This window comes from Budorcas taxicolor, chromosome 10, assembly GCF_023091745.1.
Source record: "Budorcas taxicolor isolate Tak-1 chromosome 10, Takin1.1, whole genome shotgun sequence".
Classification (NCBI taxonomy): Eukaryota; Metazoa; Chordata; class Mammalia; order Artiodactyla; family Bovidae; genus Budorcas; species Budorcas taxicolor.
This window is the reverse complement of record NC_068919.1, coordinates 11,675,266-11,697,813: the sequence shown is the minus strand read 5'-3', so window position 1 is coordinate 11,697,813 and position 22,548 is coordinate 11,675,266. Positions and strand designations below refer to the sequence as shown.

General features: G+C 37.5%; 1 protein-coding gene across 1 annotated transcript in view; it reads right to left on the bottom strand.

The window, feature by feature from the left end:
- Positions 1 to 22,548, bottom strand: part of ERO1A (endoplasmic reticulum oxidoreductase 1 alpha) — a 52,869-nt gene that overhangs the window by 23,517 nt on the left and 6,804 nt on the right. The window contains exons 2-6 of the mRNA XM_052646548.1: positions 20,571 to 20,690; positions 19,681 to 19,764; positions 12,352 to 12,390; positions 6,844 to 6,920; positions 6,682 to 6,755 (exon numbers count right to left, since the gene is read on the bottom strand). Coding sequence (XP_052502508.1) covers positions 6,682 to 6,755; positions 6,844 to 6,920; positions 12,352 to 12,390; positions 19,681 to 19,764; positions 20,571 to 20,690 — 394 coding nt within the window. The remainder of the gene's footprint in view (positions 1 to 6,681; positions 6,756 to 6,843; positions 6,921 to 12,351; positions 12,391 to 19,680; positions 19,765 to 20,570; positions 20,691 to 22,548) is intronic.

Here is a 22,548-nt window from a genome sequence, read left to right as displayed (position 1 = left end):
AGATGCTTATATCTTTCCTTTTCTCCTTTGCTTTTCACCTCTCTTCTTTTCACAGCTATTTGTAAGGCCTCCCCAGACAGCCATTTTGCTTTTTTGCATTTCTTTTCCATGGGCATGGTCTTGATCCCTGTCTCCTGTTACGAATCTCATTCCATAGTTCATCAGGCACTCTATCAGATCTAGGCTCTTAAATCTATTTCTCACTTCCACTGTATAATCAGAAGGGATTTGATTTAGGTCATACCTGAATGGTCTAGCAGTTTTCCCTGCTTTCTTCAATTTCAGTCTGAATTTGGTAATGAGGAGTTCATGATCTGAGCCACAGTCAGCTGTTTTTGTTGACTGTATAGAGCTTCTCCAACTTTTGCTGCAAAGAATATAATCAATCTGCTTTCGGTGTTGACCATCTGGTGGTGTCCATGTTTAGAGTCTTCTCTTGTGTTGTTGGAAGAGGGTGTTTGCTCTGACTAGTGCATTTTCTCGGCAAAACTCTATTAGTCTTTGCCCTGCTTCATTCCGCATTCCAAGGCCAAATTTGCCTGTTACTCCAGGTGTTTCCTGACTTCCTACTTTTGCATTCCAGTCCCCTATAAGAAAAGGACATCTTATTTGGGTGTAATTCTAAAAGGTCTTGTAGGTCTTCATAGAACCGTTCAACTTCAGCTTCTTCAGCATTACTGGTTGGGGCATAGACTTGGATTACTGTGATACTGAATGGTTTGCCTTGGAAACGAACAGAGATCATTCTGTCATTTTTGAGATTGCATCCAAGTACTGCATTTTGGACTTTTTTGTTGATCATGATGGCTACTCCATTTCTTCTGAGGGATTCCTGCCCTCAGTAGTAGATGTAATGGTCATCTGAGTTAAATTCACCCATTCCAGTACATTTTAGTTTGCTGTTTCCTAGAATGTCGATGTTCACTCTTGCTATCTCCTGTTTGACCACTTCCAATTTGCTTTGATTCATGGACCTGACATTCCAGGGTCCTATGCAATATTGCTCTTTATAGCATCAGATCTTGCTTCTATCACCAGTCACATCCACAGCTGGGTATTGTTTTTGCTTTGGCTCCATCCCTTCATTCTTTCTGGAGTTATTTCTCCACTGACCTCCAGTAGCATATTGGGCACCTACTGACCTGGGGAGTACCTCTTTCAGTATCCTACCATTTTGCCTTCTCATACTGTTCATGGGGTTCTCAAGGCAAGAATACTGAAGTGGTTTGCCATACCTCAACATAATAAAAGCCATATATGATAAACCCACAGCAAACATTATCCTCAATGGTGAAAAACTGAAAGCATTTCCCCTAAAGTCAAGAACAAGACAAGGGTGCCCACTCTCACCACTACTATTCAACATTGTTTTGGAAGTTCTAGCCATAGCAATCAGAGCAGAAAAAAAATAAAAGGAATCCAGACTGGAAAAGAAGTAAAACTCTCACTGTGCAGATGACATGATCCTCTACATAGAAAACCCTAAAGATTCCACCAGAAAATTACTAGAGCTAATCAATGAATATAGTGAAGTTTCAGGATATAAAATTAACACCCAGAAATCCCTTGCATTCCTATACATTAACAATGAAAAAAAAGAAAGAGAAACTAAGGAAACAATTCCATTCACCATTGCAACGGAAAGAATAAAATACTTAGGAATAAATCTACCTAAAGAAACAAAAGACGTATATATAGAAAAATATAAAACACTGATGAAAGAAATTAAAGATGACACAAATAGATGGAGAAATATACCATGTTCATGATTGGAAGAATCAAGAATCAACCTTGATTCATGAATCAAGAATCAACCAATATAGTGAAAATGAGTATACTACCCAAAGCAATCTATAGATTCAATGCAATCTATCAAGCTACCAACGGTACTTTTCAGAGAACTAGAACAAATAATTTCACAATTTGTATGGAAATACAAAAAACCTCAAATTAGCCAAAGCAATCTTCAGAAAGAAGAATGGAACTGGAGAAATCAAGCTGCATGACTTCAGACTATACTACAAAGACAATACTATCAAGACAGTATGGTACTGGCACAAACAGAAATATAGATTGATGGAACAAAATAGAAAGCCCAGAGATAAATCCATGCACCTATGGGCACCTTATCTTTGACAAAGGAGGAAAGAATATACAATGGAGAAAAGACAATCTCTTTAACAAGTGGTGCTGGGAAAACTGGTCAACCACTTGTAAAAGAATGAAACTAGAACACTTTCTAATGCCATACACAAAAATAAACTCAAAATGGATTAAAGATCTAAATGTAAGACCAGCAATTATAAAACTCCTAGAGGAAAACATAGCAAAACATTCTCTGACATAAATCACAGCAGGATCCTCTATGAACCACCTCCCAGAGTAATGGAAATAAAAGCAAAAATAAACAAATGGGACCTAATTAAACTTAAAAGCTTTTGCACAATGAAGGAAACTATAAGCAAGGTGAAAAGACAGCCTTCAGAATGGGAGAAAATAACAGCAAACAAAGCAACTGACAAAGAATTAATCTCAAAAATATACAAGCAGCTCCTGCAGCTCAATTCCAGAAAAATAAGTGACCCAATCAAAAAATGGGCCAAAGAATTAAACAGACATTTCTCCAAAGAAGACATACAGATGGCTAAGAAACACATGAAAAGATGCTCGACACCACTCACTATCAGAGAAATGCAAATCAAAACTATAATGAGGTACCATCTCATGCCAGTCAGAATGGCTGCTATCAGAAAGTCTACAAACAATAAATGCTGGAGAGGGTGCAGAGAAAAAGGAATCCTCTTACACTGTTGGTGGGAATGCAAACTAGTACAGCCACTATGGAGAACAGTGTGGCAATTCCCTTAAAAGACTGGAAATAGAACTGCCATACAATCCAGCAATCCCACTGCTGGGCATATACACTGAGGAAACCAGAGTTAAAAGAGACATGTGTATCCCAATGTTCATCACAGCACTGTTTACAATAGCCAGGACATGGAAGCAACCTAGAGGTCCATCAGCAGAAGAATGGATAAGAAAGCTGTGGTACATATACATAATGGAATATTCAGTTCAGTTCAGTTCAGTCGCTCAGTCGTGTCCGACTCCTTGCGACCCCATGAATCGCAGCACGCCAGGCCTCCCTGTCCATCACCATCCCCTGGAGTCCACTCAGACTCATGTCCATCGAGTCAGTGATGCCATCCAGCCATCTCATCCTCTGTCGTCCCCTTCTCCTCCTGCCCCCAATCCCTCCCAGCATCAGAGTCTTTTTCAATGAGTCAACTCTTCACATGAGGCGGCCAAAGTACTGGAGCTTCAGCTTTAGCATCATTCCTTCCAAAGACATCCCAGGGTTGATCTCCTTCAGAATGGACTGGTTGGATCTCCCTGCAGTCCAAGCGACCCTCAAGAGTCTTCTCCAACACCACAGTTCAAAAGCATCAATTCTTTGGCGTTCAGCCTTCTTCACAGTCCAACTCTCACATCCATACATGACTACTGGAAAAACCATAGCCTTGACTAGACGGACCTTAGTTGGCAAAGTAATGTCTCTGCTTTTGAATACGCTATCTAGGGTGGTCATAACTTTTCTTCCAAGGAGTAAGCGTCTTTTAATTTCATGGCTGCAGTCACCATTTGCAGTGATTTTGTACTCAGCCATTAAAAAGAATGCATTTGAATCAGTACTAATGAGGTGGATGAAACTGGAGCCTATTATGCAGAGTGAAGTCAGAAAGAAAAACACCAATGCAAGTATACTAAGGCATATATATAGAATTTAGAAGATGGTAACAATGACCCTATATGCAAGACAGCAAAAGAGACACAGATGTATAGAACAGTCTTTTGAACTCTGTGGGAGAAGGTAAGGGTGGGATGATTTGAGAGAGTAGCATTGAAACATGTATATTGTCATATGTGAAACAGATTGCCAGTCCAGGTTCAATGCATGAGACAGGGTGCTCAGGCTGGTGCACTGGGATGACCCTGAGGGATGGGACAGGGAGGGAGGTGGGAGGGGGATTAGGGATGGGGAACACATGTACACCCATGGCTGATTCATGTCAACGTATGGCAAAAACCAGTACAATATTGTAAAGTAATTAGCCTCCAATTAAAATAAATTAATTAATTAAAAAAATAAAATACTAAAAGGCTATAAACAAAAAAAAAAAACAAGTCCTAAGTAAGACAAATGCTTACCTTATAGACTTGTTATAAGAAAAATAAAAATAATATACGAAAAAAAAGATTTACAAAATACCTATCCTCTACCTACCATTACATACATTATTTATTTCTTATAAAGCTCTCCTTTTTGAAAAAAATATTCACCCTTCTGTAAGAGAAGAAACAAAAATATGTGGACAAATTATTCAGCCAAGATAACAGAACTCCATCATATACGGAGTGAATTACTGATTTGTGACACAAAAGTAAGCATGTAGCTTTAAAAGGACGCTTTGGTAAAGGTATTTCCATTCTTTCTCTAATACTGCAGGCCTAATAAAAATATAAGTTGCCATGTTACAAGGCGAATTTTATCTCACATAGCTATGTTTAGGCCAAAGAATCCTTGCAGAAAAGATGGCAAAATTAGGGTTGCTGCTGCTGCTGCTGCTGCTGCTAAGTTGCTTCAGTCATGTCCGACTCTGTGCGACCCCATAGACGGCAGCCCACCAGGCTCCCCCGTCCCTGGGATTCTCCAGGCAAGAATACTGGAGTGGGTTGCCATTTCCTTCTCCAATGCATGAAAGTGAAAAGCGAAAGTGAAGTCTCTCAGTCGTGTCCGACTCCTAGCTACCCCATGGACTGAAGCCCACCAGGCTCCTCCATCCATGGGACCCTCCAGGCAAGAGTACTGGAGTGGGGTGGGAGAGCATTTTATCATCCTTTCCTTACTGGCCTAACACTAGGTATAAGTCCACAGTTCTTTACCCAACACCCCTGGGCCCAAATGTGATTTGAAATTCAGAACTTTTCAGATTTTAGAAGAGTAATATAGTACACGCAACATATGTTGAATATTATTCCAGCAGAGATTGGGGCAGCAACCTTTAAACAAACACATAAATATTTCTGTAGTAAAAAACATGAAAATTCATACTGAGTGAATCTGCACTAAATTTAAGGAGAAAAATAGTCATTTTTCAAAGTTTCAGATTTGGGAATTAGAAACAATGGATTACAGATATGTATCTGCTAAAATATGGTCATGGTTTTCATTAAGTAAAGTTTATGTACTTTTTTCCCCCAAAATAAAGCCACAAATTAAATATGAGTACTTTCCCTTTTTCTTTTCCCTTTTTTGGGGAGGGGAGTGTTTCAGATTCATCTTTTGCTTACAATTAAAATGATCTATATCATTCTTTTCACTGATTTTTTTAAAAAAAAATCAGTCTGTTCCAAAAGAAGCAAAGAAGGATAATTTAATTTAATTTTGTTTAGCCAATTAAAATGCTAACAAGTAAACTTACGAAAAAGGAGATACTGGAAAAAAACAATGGAAGACTGGGAGAATCTATAAATCTAATTTAAAAATCCATAAACCAAACGGTTCTAATGCATTCTAGGACTCCTAGATTTTAATCGTACCAAAGCTCTGGCTTGGTTTTATTTAAATGTCACAGACATAACTCATGGTTCATTATTTTCTTTCCACAAAACAACACAAATCATCATTAAGGAAAATATTTAACAATCCAAGGTCAGTATAACAAAGCAAGTTACACAAAGTACCTGTATATATTACAAAAGTTAAATATATATATTACTAAGTACACAGAACTGCAAACTCAGGAGGTGATTTTTTCTCCAGAAACTGGGTTTTCTTTTTAAATTGTTTTATTGTGGTAAAATATACGCAACATGAAATTTGCCATTTTAACCATGTTTAAGACTACAATTCAGTGGCATTAATTATATTCACAGTGTTGTGCAACCATCATCACTGTTTCCAAACTTTCCTATGATTTCAAACAGAGATTGTAACCATTAAGCAATAACTCCCACTCTCCTTCCTCCTAACTCTAGGTAACTTAAAACCACTTCCTACCTGTATCAGTTTGCCTATTCTAGATATATCATGTAAGTGGGGTCATAGGACATTTGCCTTTTGCACTTGGCTTATTTCATTTAGCCTAATGTTTTCAGTGTTATCCATATTGCAGCGTGAATCAGAACTTCCTTTCTTTTTATGGCTAAATAGCATTCCACTGTAGAGAAGGCAATGGCACCCCACTCCAGCGTTCTTGCCTGGAGAATCCCAGGGACGGGGAAGTCTGGTGGGCTGCCCTCTATGGGGTTGCCAGAGTCGGACATGACTGAAGTGACTTAGCTGCAGCAGCAGCATTCCATTGTATGGGTATACTACACTGTGTTTATACAGTCATCTGCTGATGGATACTTGGGTTGTTTCCACCTTTTGGCTGTTGCGAATAAGGCTGCTGTGAACACGTTGTACAAGTATCTGCTTTACTGTTTTCAATCTTTGGGGGTAAATGCTGAGGAGTTGACTGTTATGTCACATGGTAATTCTGTGTTTAGCTTTTTGAGGAACTCCCTCAAAAAGAAACTGAGGATTAGAAACTGAGGATTTATTTTCTTTGAATTATTTCAAAAGAATATTTTTCTTTAGGTACAATCTTAACATGCATAGTATAAAAAATGTTATACCATCAACTTCACAGAAGTTGTCTGAGGAATCATCATGCTTGGTCCACTGAAGAACAGCCTTCTGCGTTTCCTCACTTTAAACAAAGAAAATGGAGTTACTCTTTTTAAGTTAACATTTCACCTGAAAAAGCATAAAATACTACTGCAAATAAAACACCAAACCTCAGAGATTCATCCACAGCCCCAAGTCGTTCAGCTTGCTCACATTCTTCAATGAGACTATTGGCTTCTTCAGAATACTACAACAAAAGGGAAAGAAATAGAATCCAATTAATTGTATTTTTAAAACTTTTAAGAAGACTGTCAAAGGAATTTGAGGTTCTTTTAGAACTAGCATCATCCCCTTGGTTTCAAAACTTTATAAGAAAAAAAAATAATAAGCCTCACATTCCTCCTGAAGCTAAAATATAAGTAAAAGGCTTTGCTCTTTGTTTTGTTGGAGAGCACAATTTACTATTATGTTTACAAAATAAAGAATAATTTATAGTCCAAGAACTATCAAAACGTCCACTAAGAAAATCTTTGAGGTTAAAGAAATCAGTTGGCAAGGAGTCATGGGGCAGTGTTCCACTTTTCTGATGACCTAATTGTGAGCATCAGTTTTCTTTTTCATAAAATAAGTGTTTGGGCTAGATCATGTGTGTCTACAATCTATTTCAACTCTAAATACTATGATTCTAAAAATGCCCTGGAGGCTACCAAGTCTTATAAAAAGTACTCCAATATCTTTAGGTGCTTAAAATACATTCTGTAACAATTGTATTTCTTTGGAAAGTCAAAGCCACGATATGAATTCTGCTTGCTGTGTACAAGGGAAGTAAGTATGGATCATGAGACTTTACAACACACCAGGCATCACTACCATACAGCTAAAAGATGACATTGGAAGCAGGAGACCACAGATTCAATCACTCAACAAATATAAACTGAGTGCCTATTATGTCCTTATTGTAAGGATGATCGTACAAATGAGTGTCCAGACAAGGACTCTTTTGAGGATAAAAGTGAACACTGAAATAACTGAAATGACATAACTATTTGAAATGATTTGTTTCATCACATTGGTCGACCTAAAGACAATTCAACTCAAAAACTACTATCAAAAATAAAATTATTTTTTATACATAATTAGGACTTCTCTGGGGGCTCAGTGGTAAAGCATTTGCCTGCAACGCAGGGTTCGATCCCTGGGTTGGGAAGATCCCCTGGAGAAGGAAATGGCAACCCACTCCAGTATTCTTGCCCAGGCAATACCACGGACAGAGGAGTCTGGAGGGCTGCAGTACTTGGTGTTGCAAACAGTCCGACACAACTGAGCATGTGCTCACACATACATAATTAAGTATAAATGGGTAAAGGCGTATGATGTATAACTCTTACATGGTTTTTAAAACTCTATGTATTTAATCATGCTAAGACAGTTCAGGCAAAATATTAAAAATTAGTGAATGTTTATAAAAAGTGTATAAAATGTCTTTATATTAATCTTGCAACTTTCCAATAAGTTAAAAATTACTTCAAAATAAAAAAGTTAAAAATACTTATCAAAAAGTAAACAAAATTTGTTCAAAAGATAACACACACTTATGTATTTTAATATACCAATCTATATTTAAGCAAAAGTTGTTGATTATTGTGATTACCTGAATATTAAAATGTAAGTTAAAGATAATAACTATTCCTAGCTCTTATTTAATAACTTAGTTAGCTTTGTAAGTCACATCTGTCTCAAAACTATGTCAGTGGCATTTTTTCTGAAGAAAAATTTTTCAAAAATGCTTATTATTTTCAATGTTTTACAAAATTGCCCACAATCTTCTTCAAAGTTGGTTTTAAGGTTAATTTGAAATCATCCCTACTTTCAACTGACTCTTCTCTAAAGATACAGTTTTTAATTGAGAAGACTTCCCTCCTGGCTCAGCTGGTGAGGAGTCTGCTTGCAATGCAGGAGACCCAGGTTCCATCCTTAAGCTGAGAAGATCCCCTGGAGAAGGAATTCCACTCCAGTATTCTTGCCTGGAAAATCCCCATGGACAGAGGAGTCTGGCAGGCTACAGTTCGTGGGGTTTCAAAGAGTTGGACACAACTGAGCCACTTTCACTTTAACTGAGAAAAATATTACTTCTACAGGTAAATATATGAAAATATTTTAGCCTACATATTTTCACAGTTTTATTCTTTGCCTCTAAGTACATCTCTTTAATAAATAAGACAAAAATCATTAAATAAATTATCTTCAGTTTTAAATTAAATGTTTTGCAAATAGAAATGAAATTGTAAGCTTTCCTAATTTAAATCGATTTCGGGTCATAATTTGGGATTCCCTCATAGCTCAGAATATAAATTTATCCAGTTGAAAGCAAGAGTTCATTAAGAGGAGACTCTTCCCACAAGGGGAGAGTCTCCAAAACACAATTGTAAAATTTCAGAATTTAATTTAGTATACCATTAAAGCTTTCTTCACTTAACATGTAAAGTTCTTTCCTACTTTTCATATCAATGAATATCCAGGTCTTTGTTTACAAGTTTTGTTATAATAAGTACAACTTGCTAAAGCTTCAAAAGCTGAAATTTGTTTTGTTCTTTTCTTTAAGCAGTCCATCAATAGATACTTTGAATAATGATTCTCTACTGATTTTGAAAATGCAATCAACATTTAGAGGGCTCGTTTCTTTAAAAATGATCAATACCAATGAAGGATTCTTAGACTATTTAACAAAATAGTTCTTCAAAGGCTCAACCATTTATAAAATTGGATTGATGATGGACAGCAAAGAAAGTCCACTACCATGCTAAAGTAATATTTTATTCAGCATAAGCGTCATCCCCAAAACTTCATAGTCTTTACTTAGTATATATATAAATACAAAATTTTATTTTGCTGTTCAGCTGCTCAGTCATGTCCGACTCTGCAACCCCATGGACTGCAGCACACTAGGCTTCCCTGCCCTTCAGCATCTCCTATATATTTTGACAAATATATACATTCTGACAATAGTAATTGTCAAATAGATAGAAGTAGTAACTTCTATCTTAAGTAGTAATATATCACAGCATGTCAGGATACAATTATGAATTATGTATGTACCTCAACCAATTATAATTCTGATTTAGTTAAGATTTCTTGATTTAGTAAGGACATTTCCTGATTTACCAGGACATTGTTTCTTTGTCCTTAATATTTTATTATTTGGCTGTGCCAGGTCTTAGTTGCAACGTGTGGGATCTTTAGTTGTGGCTTGCAAACTCTTAGTTGCAGGGTGTGGGATCTAGTTCCCTGACTAGGGATCGAACCCAGGCCCCTGCATTGGGAGCATGGAGTCTTAGCCACTGGACCACCAGGGAAGCAGGACACTGTTTCATCAAAATTGAATAGGTGTATCATCCCCAAAACACAAATACTTCATCTTCAGTTTTGAACTTTAAATGAATTTATACTAACATTCAGTGACAAATGCTTTTCTTCAACAGAATGAACTTCTGAAAATTTTACTTTGAGCATCAACTGAATGAAAAAAAATCAAACAATTTCTGGGACTTCCCTGGTGGTGCATTGGATAAGAATCTACCTGCCAATACAGAGGACACAGGTTCACTCTCTCGTCTGGGAAGATCCCACATGCCTCAGAGCAACTAAAGCCTATATGCCACAACTGCTGAGCCCGCACTCTAGAGAAGCCCGTGCAAAGCAACAAAGACCCAGCACAACCAAAAATAAATCATTTTTTAAAAATTCTGGAATTAAAATGATTATTTGAAACAGCTGATGATGGCATCATTTAATTACATGCAAAGCTCTGCACTAGAGCCAACACATTAATAGCTATGACTTCATTCTTTGTATATGAATAAAAAAAATGCAGAATCAAAAATGATCAAAATTAGTTTAAATCTAACACGGAAAAAGTGCAGAACAGTCATTGCCTCTATGGAAGGAGTATGGATTGACTAGGATGGGGTATGAAACAACTTTCTAGGGTAACAGCAATGCTGTTACAGAAGTCTAAGTTATAAAGGTGCATGCATTTAACAAATGCACACTTAAGATGTGTGCACTTCATTGTATATCAATTTTACTAAATGTACATGTAAGCAAATATTAGACTCTACTCAATGATATACTTCTAGTTATATATATATTTAGTTAATGACATATAGTGAGGGCAATGTATACTGATGCTTAAAACTTATTCAAAATACATCCAACAAATAAAATGGTTTAATGGATGGCTAGAAGGATGAGCAGATAGACAGACATGTAGTAAAGTGAGTTTATGAAAATGTTAATAGTAGAATCTAGGTGATTAGTACGATTAGTATGATCCAGTGTTGACAGGAAAATTCCTTCAACTAGGCTGTATGTATGAAAATTTTCATAATAAAATATCAGAAAATTTTAATTTAGAACAGTTATTTAGTCTAAATGGAAAATCACACATCCCAAAATGATATGTAAATGTATCATCTGCAGCTGCACATGTAAAGCTATCTTAGACACAGTCTTCTTAAAACAACCACTAAGTTACAAAGTAGATGCTCAGGCTTTGTCAGCAGATCTGTGTGTTTTGATTTTCATATGATCAGTGATACTTCCATGGTTCTTATGGACGGTAAACAATAACCCTTGTGTGAGTTATATATCATCATCAACTGCTGTAAGAAGTGGAAATTCAGTACTTCATTTTTCATTAAACATGTACTTTCTTTTTCCTCTTTTAGTTCTTTCAGCCAAAAGGATTCACTGTAAAATTTTAAAAGTACTAAATAGTAGTAAGTGGTTGATTTGCACCATGCAATGAAGGATAAAGCCACTGTAAAACAGGACTACTCTCTCTATGCAGGACTACTCATCCTCTGCTTCTCATACATATTTCTCATAAACCTAATCTATAATTTCCCAGGTTTTTCACTGACCAGGCAAATAGCACCTTAGGAGCTTAGGACATATAACAGGTATGACGCATACCAAGTGAAATGCGCGGAATATGTGTGAATCCTATTTGAAATCGACTATTAAGAGCTTCCAGGTGTCTCAGCGGGTAAAGAATCTGCCTGCAATGCAGGAGACGCAGGATATGCAGGTTTGATCCCTGGGTCAGGAAGATCCCCTGGAAGAGGGCACAGCAAACCATGCCAGAAAAGCCAACGGACAGGGGAGCCTAGCAGGCTACAGTCCCTAGAGTCGCAAAGAGTTGGACTGAAGCGACTGACCACGCATGCACATACATTAAGGCATTTACAAAACAACAAGAGAGACTGCAACCCTGACTTTGGTTATGTGGGGTTTTTACAGTATCATCTGTCTTAGAGATGCATACAAAGTATTTGTAAACAAAATGATTTATCTCAGATTGGCTTTAAAATAATTGGGAGAATGGAGTGGAAGGGATAGATGAAACAAGATTGACCACATATACTGGTAATGCCTTAAGCTGGGTGATGCGTACACAATTTGGGGTTCCCCCTACTTTTATTTTTCTTTTAAGCTTTAATTTTTTTAAAAAAAGGTAAAGAAAATGGAGGGAAGAGAATTAGAGCCGCTGAGTACAAATAACTTTCAAGGAGTATCACTGTACAGAGGAGCAGAGAAGTGAGGTATTAGTTGGTAGAGAAAGTGAGTTTTTTTAGTTTTGCCCAATACTAGACACATTAATAAGTATATATACAAACCTTGTAGCTGGCAGACTTAATTCCATCAGGAACTTCATCCTGAAAAAAATTTTCAAATGCTTTTAGATGACAGTTATTCTATCTTCTGAAAAAATATTTTATACTTCTATGATTTATAAGAAGAATTCACAGAACAAATGACTGAAGTTAACAGGCTAATATTTAACTGAGAACAGTTAGGCAGTCTTCATATTATTTCTTAATAAACAAAAAATTCAGTAAGTTATGCTGTGGATTGATTACACATATTAGAGAATGGAAATATAAAAACAGAATCTTAGCCATTATTCTTTTTAATGCTCAAACTGTCCCACATTTGACCACTAGGAGACTAAGTGCTGGCCTGTGTCTTTTTCATGTGGCCTGTGTCTTTAGCTGCCCTGGTGTCTATTATATGTTCCCCCAGTAATCTTTTTTTAAAAAAATATTTCTGTTTATTTGGCTGTGCCGGGTGTCCGTTGCTGGCACGCTGGATCTTTGTTTCAGCATGCAGGAACCTTAGTTGCCACATGCAGGATCCAGTTCCCCAACCAGAGAACCAAACGCGGGTCCCCTGCACTGGGAGCAAGAAATCTCAGCCACTGGAGCACGGGGAAGTCCCTACCCCAGTAATCTTTAACAGCACTTTTTGTTTCTGTTATGACAATATGCTCCAGGCTCATATACTTCTTGTCCCAGTCTAGGAATCAACCATTTTTTAAGGAACTCTAGTTCTTTTCAGAGGAAAATGGTACTAGTTTTTAGTTCTGTGTTGACCACTGTATAACACAGGATCTATCTGCCTGTCCTCAAAGTAATGCTGTGAGTAGAGATAATGATGTATGTGAGAAAGTGCTGTAAATTGCAGGGTCCTATTCTAATGCTAAATATATTCAGTGCAGTCCTGAAATAGATTCCAAAGGGAAAGACCCACACAGAGATGAACAATTTATTGTGCACTCGTCTAGAGTTTGAACTAGATCAATGTATAGTCTTTTCCTATGACCTGATAATTTAGATGGTTTCTAATTTTTTCATATAATAAACCAGGTCAAATGTATAGGTTGACTTCAGCAGAACTGACATTTTTACAATATTCAGTACTGCTTTATGGTCATCTTTGGACATCTGTCCAATTATAAGCGAAAATCTTTGTAGAATTGCTAGGTCAAAGGATATGTACTATTTTTATTGGCTACATCTTTCTAATTAATCTCCAAAAGACTTAACCACCAGAGTGTTCATTTCTTACTCCCGAACTAATGCTGAATATTGTTTTTCTTTTTCACATTGGCCAATTAATAATGGAAGTGAAAGAACATTGTTCTGATTAACTGTAAAGGTAATAAATAACTCTTAGAGATAGTCCAGCCTCCATAGGCACACAATCTGCCTCATTCAAATATTCTCTGGAATCGGGTGCAAATCAAAAGATGTGCATTTTAAAGTCCCATTGTTGTGTTGCGTTAGTCCCTCAGTCGTGTCCAACTCTTTGCGACCCCAAGGTCTGTCCATGGAATTCTTTAGGCAAGAATATTGGAATGGGTTGCCATTGCCTTCTCCATTGAAGCCCCGTATGAAGAACAGAATTTTAATTTTTTATTATTTTTCTATCTCCACTGTGTCCCAACGTATAACCTGAACCAAGTATATACATGAACTGAAAAAAGAAATCAAAGTGTTGACAAAAAGAAACTGGTCTTGGTTCCTCATTTAGCAGAAGGTATTAACAAAAGGTATTAACAAAACATCAGCAGACCTTCTGTAGTAGTGAGTTCATTGTGTTTAACCTTGTACGTGTATTGCACGTGTGATAACTGCACTGTACTCATGATGCAATGTCAATTTTTTTTTCTTCTTTTGGCCACACCATGTGGCCTGTGGGATGTTAGTTACCTAACCAGGGATTGAACCCAGACCCTTAGCAGTGAAAGTATAGAGTCCTAACCATTGGACAGCCAGGGAATTCCTGTAATGTCTTTTTAAGATACATAATGAAGAATATAATAGTGAGATGTCAAGATTTCAGTAATGTACAATATAAATGCTAGATGGGACAGCTGATTGTTTAGGCTGAAGCAAGTATTTCAAAGTATTTGAAATTATCTCTAATCACCTAGTTGTGATAGACTGCGCTACTCAGGAACTACTAGAACTGAGACCAGGCTTGTCCTAAGAGGAATTAAAAAGGCTCATTCCCATGTTGTCATTTGGAATGGAGCTTCTTGGTGTCTCTCTTCTCTGCCCACCCTTTCCTCTACTCCTTGTGTGTACACCTTCAGCCTATCTATTATTGGCTTATCACATTTGTATTGAAATGATCACTTAGTGTTTCTCTTGCAGAAATGACAAGTGCTCATCTTACATGCCCAGGTCCAGGTACACAGCAGACCCTCAAAAATATTCACTATTGAATAAAATTACATTCAATTGCTAATCGCTAGTCCTTCACCAGTCTCCACTCCATCTCATCTTCCACTCCCTACTCTCCGCAATGCTACCAATAACCTTTCTGAGTCTTCAGTCTAATTATGGCCCTCCTCTGCTACACTAAAATATAAGAATATTTTGGGGGTGAATAAATACCTTCTGTTGTTGTTGTTGTTTAGTCACTAAGTCACATCCGACTCTTTTGCGACCCCATGGACTGTAGCCCGCCAGGCTCTTCTGTCCATGGGATGTCCCAGGCAAGAATACTGGAGTGGGTTGCCATTTCCTTCTCAAGGGGAACTTCCCAAGCCAGGGAGAGAACCTACATCTCCTGCATTGGCAGGCAGACTCTTTACCACTGCACCACCAAGGAAGCCCAAATATCTTTTTTTTAAAAAAAGACTTCTCTCCATCAAGAACCCAGTTCAAGAAAAAAAAAGAGTGGGGGAAGGTATTGGCATGAAAGGCACTTGACTCCAGTTCTACAGAAGGTGCAATAAGTAGGTTCTCTCAGTTTCTCAGTACAAATTGCTAGCTTTCATTGAATTATTTTATTCTAGCATTTCTGTGGCCTCAAGTCAGATCATAAACATCTTAAGTTTTAGCTTCTTAAATGCTAAACTTGGCTGTTTTCTCTAGGATTTACAGTGAAATGGATTTCATCTGTCAGTCCGTCAACCTAGGGATCACTTTATGCGATGCGTCTCTCAGGTTGTTCTGCCCTCTCCAATCTTCTTCTGAAGGTGGCAACCCTTAGTTCTACACTGTGTTAAAATAATTACAAATAATGCTGTTGCAAGATGAGATTCAAATTTGCAATAATTGCCAAACTGCTTGTTCTGACTAATGTTAATAATAGCCCATTTAATGTGCAAGTGCAATTAAATGTCTTTAACAAGAATCCACCATAGTTTTAGCATTTTAAAAAGCCATATAAAAAAAGTCCTTGGTAAATTTGAATTTCCTCAAATACTTTTCCTATTACTAAATATAAATACTAGAATTAATGAAATAAAATGAAATATTTAAATTGATATCATTTTAATGATATGCTCATGTTTTAAATCATAGCAACATAAGGTATTTCCTAAGTTAACCCCTGACTTTTCAAAATGCTGTGTCTATGAGGATTAAAATAACTAAAAACTTGCTTTTTGTTCAGCTAATGATAAAATACTCATATTACATTTGCCTTTTTCCTCATACTAGACACGTATATGTAGCAATATTTACATGTATACAAATAAGCTGCTTAAAATGACACTATCACTTCACACCCAGGTGGCTCAGAGGTTAAAGTGTCTGCCTGCAATGCAGGAGACCTGGGTTCGACCCCTGGGTTGGGAAGATCCCCTGGAGGAGGAAATGGCAACCCACTCCAGTATTCTTGCCTGGAGAATCCCATGGACAGAGGAGCCTGGTGGGCTACAGTCCACAGGTTCGCAAAGAATCGGACACGACTGAGCAACTTTACTTTCACTATCAAAAAAAACAAACAAACAAAACACAGATAATAGCAAGTGTTAGCAATTTTAGTGAAGTCACTCAGTCATGTCTGACTCTTTGTGACCCTATGGACTATAGCCTGCCAGGCTCTTCTGTCCATGGGATTTTCCAGGCAAGAATACGGGAGTGGGCTGCCATTTCCTTCTCCAGATCTTCCCGACCCAGGGATCAAACCTGGGTCTCCTGCACTGCAGGCAGACTCTTTAATGTCTGAGCCATCAGGGAAGCCTCTGTGTTAGGAAAGATGTGGAGAAACTGGAAGCCTTGTACACTGCAAGTGAGAAAGTAAAATGGTACAGTCACTGTAGAAGACAGCATCAGTTCAGTTCACTCAGTTGTGTCTGACTCTTTGCCATCCCTGGACTAAAGCACACCAGGGTTCCCTGTCCATCACCAACTCCCAGAGCGCACTCAAACTCATGTTCAACACATCGGTGATGCCATCCAACCATCTCATCCTCTGTCAACCCCTTCTCCTCCCGCCTTCAATCTTTCCCAGCATCAGGGTCTTTTCCAATGAGTCAGTTCTTTGCATCAGGTGGTCAAAATATTGGAGTTTCAGCTTCAGCATCAGTTCTTCTAATGAATATTCAGCACTGATTTCCTTTAGGATTGACTGGTTGGACCTCCTTGCAGTCCAAAGGACTCTCAAGAGTCTTCTCCAACACCACAGTTCAAAAGCATCAATTCTTCAGCACTCAGCTTTCTTTACAGTCCAACTCACACATCCAGATGTAACTACCAGGAAAACCATAGCTTTGACTAGACGGACCTTTGTTATATCTACTACTGTGGGCAAGAATCCCTTAGAAGAAATGGAGTAGCCCTCAGTCAACAAGAGTTTGAAATGCAGTACTTGGATGCAATATCAAAAGAGACAGAATAATCTGTTCGTTTTCAAGGCAAACCATTCAATATCACAGTAATCCAAGTCTCTGCCCCAACCAGTAATGCTGAAGAAGCTGAAGCTGATAGTTCTATGAAGACCTATAGGACCTTCTAGACCTAACACCCCCAAAAGATGTCCTTTTTATTCTAGGGGACTGGAATGCAAAAATAGGAAGTCAACGGGTACCTGGAGTAACAGGCAAATTTGGCCTTGGAGTACAAAATAAAGCGGGGCAAAGGCTAACAGAATTTTGCCAAGAGAACACACTGGTCATAGCAAACACCCTCTTCCAACAACATGAGAGAATACTCTACACATGGACATTACCAGAGGGTCAATACCAAAATCAGATTGTTTATATTCTTTGCAGGGAAAAATGGAGAAGCTCTATACAGTCAACAAAAACAAAACCAGGAACTGACTGTGGCTCAGATCATGAACTCCTTATTGCCAAATTCAGAAGATAGTGTGGTGTTGCTCAAAAAATTGAACTAAGAATTACTGATGATCCAGCAATTCTGTTTCTAGGTATATACCTCAAAGAACTGAAAGTAGAGATTCAAACATATAATTTGTACATCCATGTTCATAGCAGTATTATTCACAAGAGCCAGAAGGTGAAAATAACCCAAAAGTCAATCAACAGGTGAATGAATAAACCAAATGTAGTACACACACACAGTGGAATGTTATTCAGTATTTAAAAGAGATAAAAATCTAGTACATGCTCCAATATAGATAACCTGGAAAATATGCTAAGTGAAACAAACCAGACATAAAAGAACAAATATTATAAAGATTCCCCTTATACATGAAGTACCTAGAGTAGTCAAATTCACAAAAAAGGAAAGCAAAATAGTGACTTCCCATGGCTGAAAGGAGGGAGGAATAGGAATTTATTGTTTAATGAGCATGAAGTTTCAGTTTAGAAAGATGAAAAAGTTCTAGAGATGGATGGTGGTGATGGCTGTATAACAGTGTGAATGTATTTAATGCCAATGAACTGTGCACTTAGAACTGGCTAAAATAAAATGGCAAATTTTATGTTATATATATTTTATCTCAATAAAAGAAAGTAAAATAAAAATATGTACTTTTAAAGGGAAAAAAATGCTTTCATTGAAAAGGGTAAAATTCTCTGCTTTCAGGGTGGAATATTTCACATTTTAATGATCTCAGAACTCCTAAGCAAGGCCAGTGGTTTTGTTCAAATCCCTGCCAAGGAGGAAAATGAATACATCCTCAGAAAAGGGGAAAGACTGCATTTGTACCTTAATAAATTTCACTTTTTTAATACTACATACATAGCCTTAGTTAAGACATAAGAAAAACAAATAATAAACCAAAAAGGACTTCCCTGGTAGTCCACTAGTTAAGAATCTAGCTGCTAACACAGGAGACAGGGGTTCGATTCTTGGTCTGGGCAGATCCCACATGGCATGGAGCAGCTAACCTGTGCACTCCAACTACTAAGCTTGTGCTCTAGAGCCCACGAGTCTCAACTACTGAGCCTGCGCTCTGCGACTACTGAAGTCAGTGCACTGAGAGCCTGTGCTCCACAATGAGAAGCCACCACAATGAGAGGCCTGTGCGCCACAGTGAAAATGGCCTCCACCCGCTGCAACTAGAGAAAGCCCGCACAGCAACGAAGGCCCAGTACGGCCAGTAAAAAATACATAAAAATATCAAGTCAAAGGAACAATAGCTTTTATTACTCTCAGTAATAAATCAACAGATTATATTAACCACAAAATCTTAATTCTACTATTATGAAGACAGAATAATACAAAATAGGCTTTACAGTCATAAGCTTAGAGTTTTAATATGTTGACTTTAAACAACGTTATATGGTGATTGCAGCCATGAAATTAAAAGATGCTTACTCCTTGGAAGAAAAGTTATGACCAACCTAGATAGCATATTCAAAAGCAGGGACATTACTTTGCCAACAAAGGTCCATCTAGTCAAGGCTATTGATTTTCCAGTGATCATGTATGGATGTGAGAGTTGGACTGTGAAGAAAGCTGAGCACTGAAGAATTGATGCTTTTGAACTGTGGTGTTGGAGAAGACTCTTGAGAGTCCCTTGGACTGCAAGGAGATCCAACCAGTCCATTCTGAAGGAGATCAGCCCTGGGATTTCTTTGGAAGGACTGATGCTAAAGCTGAAGCTCCAGTACTTTGGCCACCTCATGCGAAGAGTTGACTCATTGGAAAAGACTCTGATGCTGGGAGGGATTGGGGGCAAGAGGAGAAGGGGATGACCGAGGATGAGATGGCTGGATGGCATCACTGACTCAATGGACATAAGTCTGAGTGAACTCTGGGAGTTGGTGATGGACAGGGAGGCCTGGCATGCTGCAATTCATGGGGTCGCAAAGAGTCGGACACGACTGAGTGACTGAACTGAACTGAACTGATATTTAACCTAAGGATTCAAATATTATTTTAATTATATTGGACCCTTTCAAAATTGCAATTATTCCAAAAAACGTGACAGTTCTTAAATGTATAGACTGTTCTTACCGAGTGACAAGGCTTGACAGCACAATCCCTTCTTCCACACTGGCTGATATCATTCCAGAAAGGACATGGCCTTTTCAGGTTTACCTGCAAAATAAAATTAGAGAAAAGTTATAAAAATAAGAATCTCAAGATTGTAACAGACAGATGTTGAATTATGATACTATAACCTGGTCGTGTTATCAGTTGCAATTATTCCACTTCATCCATTTACCAATTGTCAAGTTTCAGTGATAGTGTAAACATGTAGCTGGTCTAAGCAAATCGGTAGACTTGGTCATAAAGACAAAACAGGCTACTAAACAGTTTGTGAACAGATAGCAACTGGAAGCCAAAGTAGTTCATGTCATCACTGCTCAACTTACAGTGTTTTTTTTTTTTCCAACTCACAGCCTTTCAATGAAAGTAATAGCTAACAGACAATTGTGAACACAGAGTGTACTGCATAGTACAATGATCAGATTTTCTATACTCTTTCAACAGATAACTCAAGATAAAACATCACAAATTACTTGTTAAAATAATACTGGTCAGAATAAAGTCATGCTTCTTAAAAATACTTCTTTTTTTAAATTAATTGGAGCAAATCTGATGTTTTGGAATGTTATGAACAACTCATGACTTTGATAACAATATAATAGCTTCTGTTCAGACTTCAATTTAACCAGCTAGATTCCAACACTAGAGTTCAAAACTCAACTTTTGAAATTAAAAGTATTCAATGGGTCATTTCAGAACCATATGGTTCATTCTTATGAACTGTATTTTCCTAATATAGCCTTACTCAATTTTAAATAATAAACACAATTTTGCAGCTCAGTGATCCCTAAGAAAATGTAATTATCCATTTAAGCTTTAAGTATTCCTATACCACCCCACAAATTTTTAAATACCTTGTAATATCTAAAGTAGTCACTTTCCAGGAGTTTTTGAAGTCTTGGGAAAAGCCTGTAGTTATTAAATTTATCAATGGTTTCAACATCACAGGTACAATCATCCAAGTAACCACTAACCTGTTACAAAGAAAATGGAATATTATATTAAAATATCATAGACGCAACAGTTTTTTCCTCACATGGTTACGATAAAAGAGCCCTTTACTCAACCAGCCCCTAGCCTCTTGCCTCCATATAGTTTTCTGAGCTAGGAGATGGCTATAACTGAGTAATGCTATTGCTCTTACTATTACCTATAGGAATGCAGTGGACATCATTTGTAGGGAGGGTGTACTGAGCTCAAAATGATACACATACCCGCAAAGAGTTGGTTGGTTCCCTGCAGCCATTCAGTATTCCCATCCCACCCTCCAGAATGACCGGGGGTGGACTTCTAATCCAAAACAAGTCACTGACTCCACTCCAGGACTCTGGAATTGAGGCTAAGAAGGAGCAATGTCTCCCCCTGTCACTAAAGAAGTAAACTCAGATCATATTCCATCATGTGAACTGAGGAACACGTAAACCAGCTAGCTGGCAGAGAGAGGAAAGATTCTACAAGACACACAAAGAAGCAGAAATAGAAGATGGAGAACATATGTTAGCTGAATTCCCTAGAGTTTGCCTGCTCCCTCTTCTACCATCTTTCCTGAAGGCATTGCTGCTGCTGCTGCTGCTGCTAAGTCGCTTCAGTCGTGTCCGACTCTGTATGACACCATAGACGGCAGCCCGCCAGGCTCGCCTGTCCCTGGGATTTTCCAGGCAAGAACACTGGAGTGGGTTGCCATTTCCTTCTCCAATGCATAAAAGTGAAAGTGAAGTCGCTCAGTCGTGTCCGAGTCTTCAAGGCCCCATGGACTGCAGCCTACCAGGCTCCTCTGTCCATGGGAGTTTCCAGGCAAGAGTACTGGATTGGGTAGCCAGTGCCTTCTCCACCTGAAGGCATTACCACCTTTGAATTCTTTGAGACCCAGTATTCCTATAATTCAGTTGTCTGTCTTTCCTTTTAGTTTCCAACAGGATGTGTAGGTCACAGACAAGGTTGGTGAATGTAAGAAGTGATACTGAATTTATAAGTGAAACAATAATTTGTTTTAAGGATATAACAACCCTCAAATATTGGCCTTGATAAATTTTATAGATTTGAAATGATGCTAAAAATTACTTATCATCAGCAACACTGAGATGGCAAATTAACCACAAAGCCAATCCTGATTTTCAAATGCTTAAAACCAATGTCTTAACTGTATTTAAGAAATCAAATTATTAAATCATATTATAATCATATGCAGTGGGAAAACATATTATAATCAGATAATGTTATCAATTGTGAAGGTAAAATTCTGAGATATTTATTTGGGATTAGGCAAACATCTAACAGAATTAATTAAGCATTGCCTTAAATAAGTAAAAAACACATTATGATTTTTAAGTAACTTTTTAACTTTTTTTAATATATAGCATGCTGCAGAAAAGAGATCCTTAGACTTTGGCCTGAATATCTGCATTATAAACTACTCTGGATTATATTTTTGGGAGATGTATTGCCAATAAAATAATAACTTAAAAATCTATTGGTAAGGAAACAAATAAAGAATAATTCATTGAAATACTGAATTTAGGTGTTCTCCTTTTGGAATATGTAAAATCCTACACCATCTTTTAATTGTAGAACATCACAAAACAGTAATGGAAATTTTTCACCTAAAAAATAAGAATACTTGGAATGATGACAGCAATATTCAAGAGATAAGTTTTGTTTGTTTGTTTGTTTGTTTTTTATCCAGCTTGCCTAGTCTTATTTGTTTTGGACTAAAGAATTCAGTTTCTAGAAATCTGAGTTACATATTTTGTCACTGTAATAACTATTTTCATTTCATATGCAAATGTGTTCTTGTTTCCTGCTAAAAACTTTCTCAGTATACAATAATCTTAG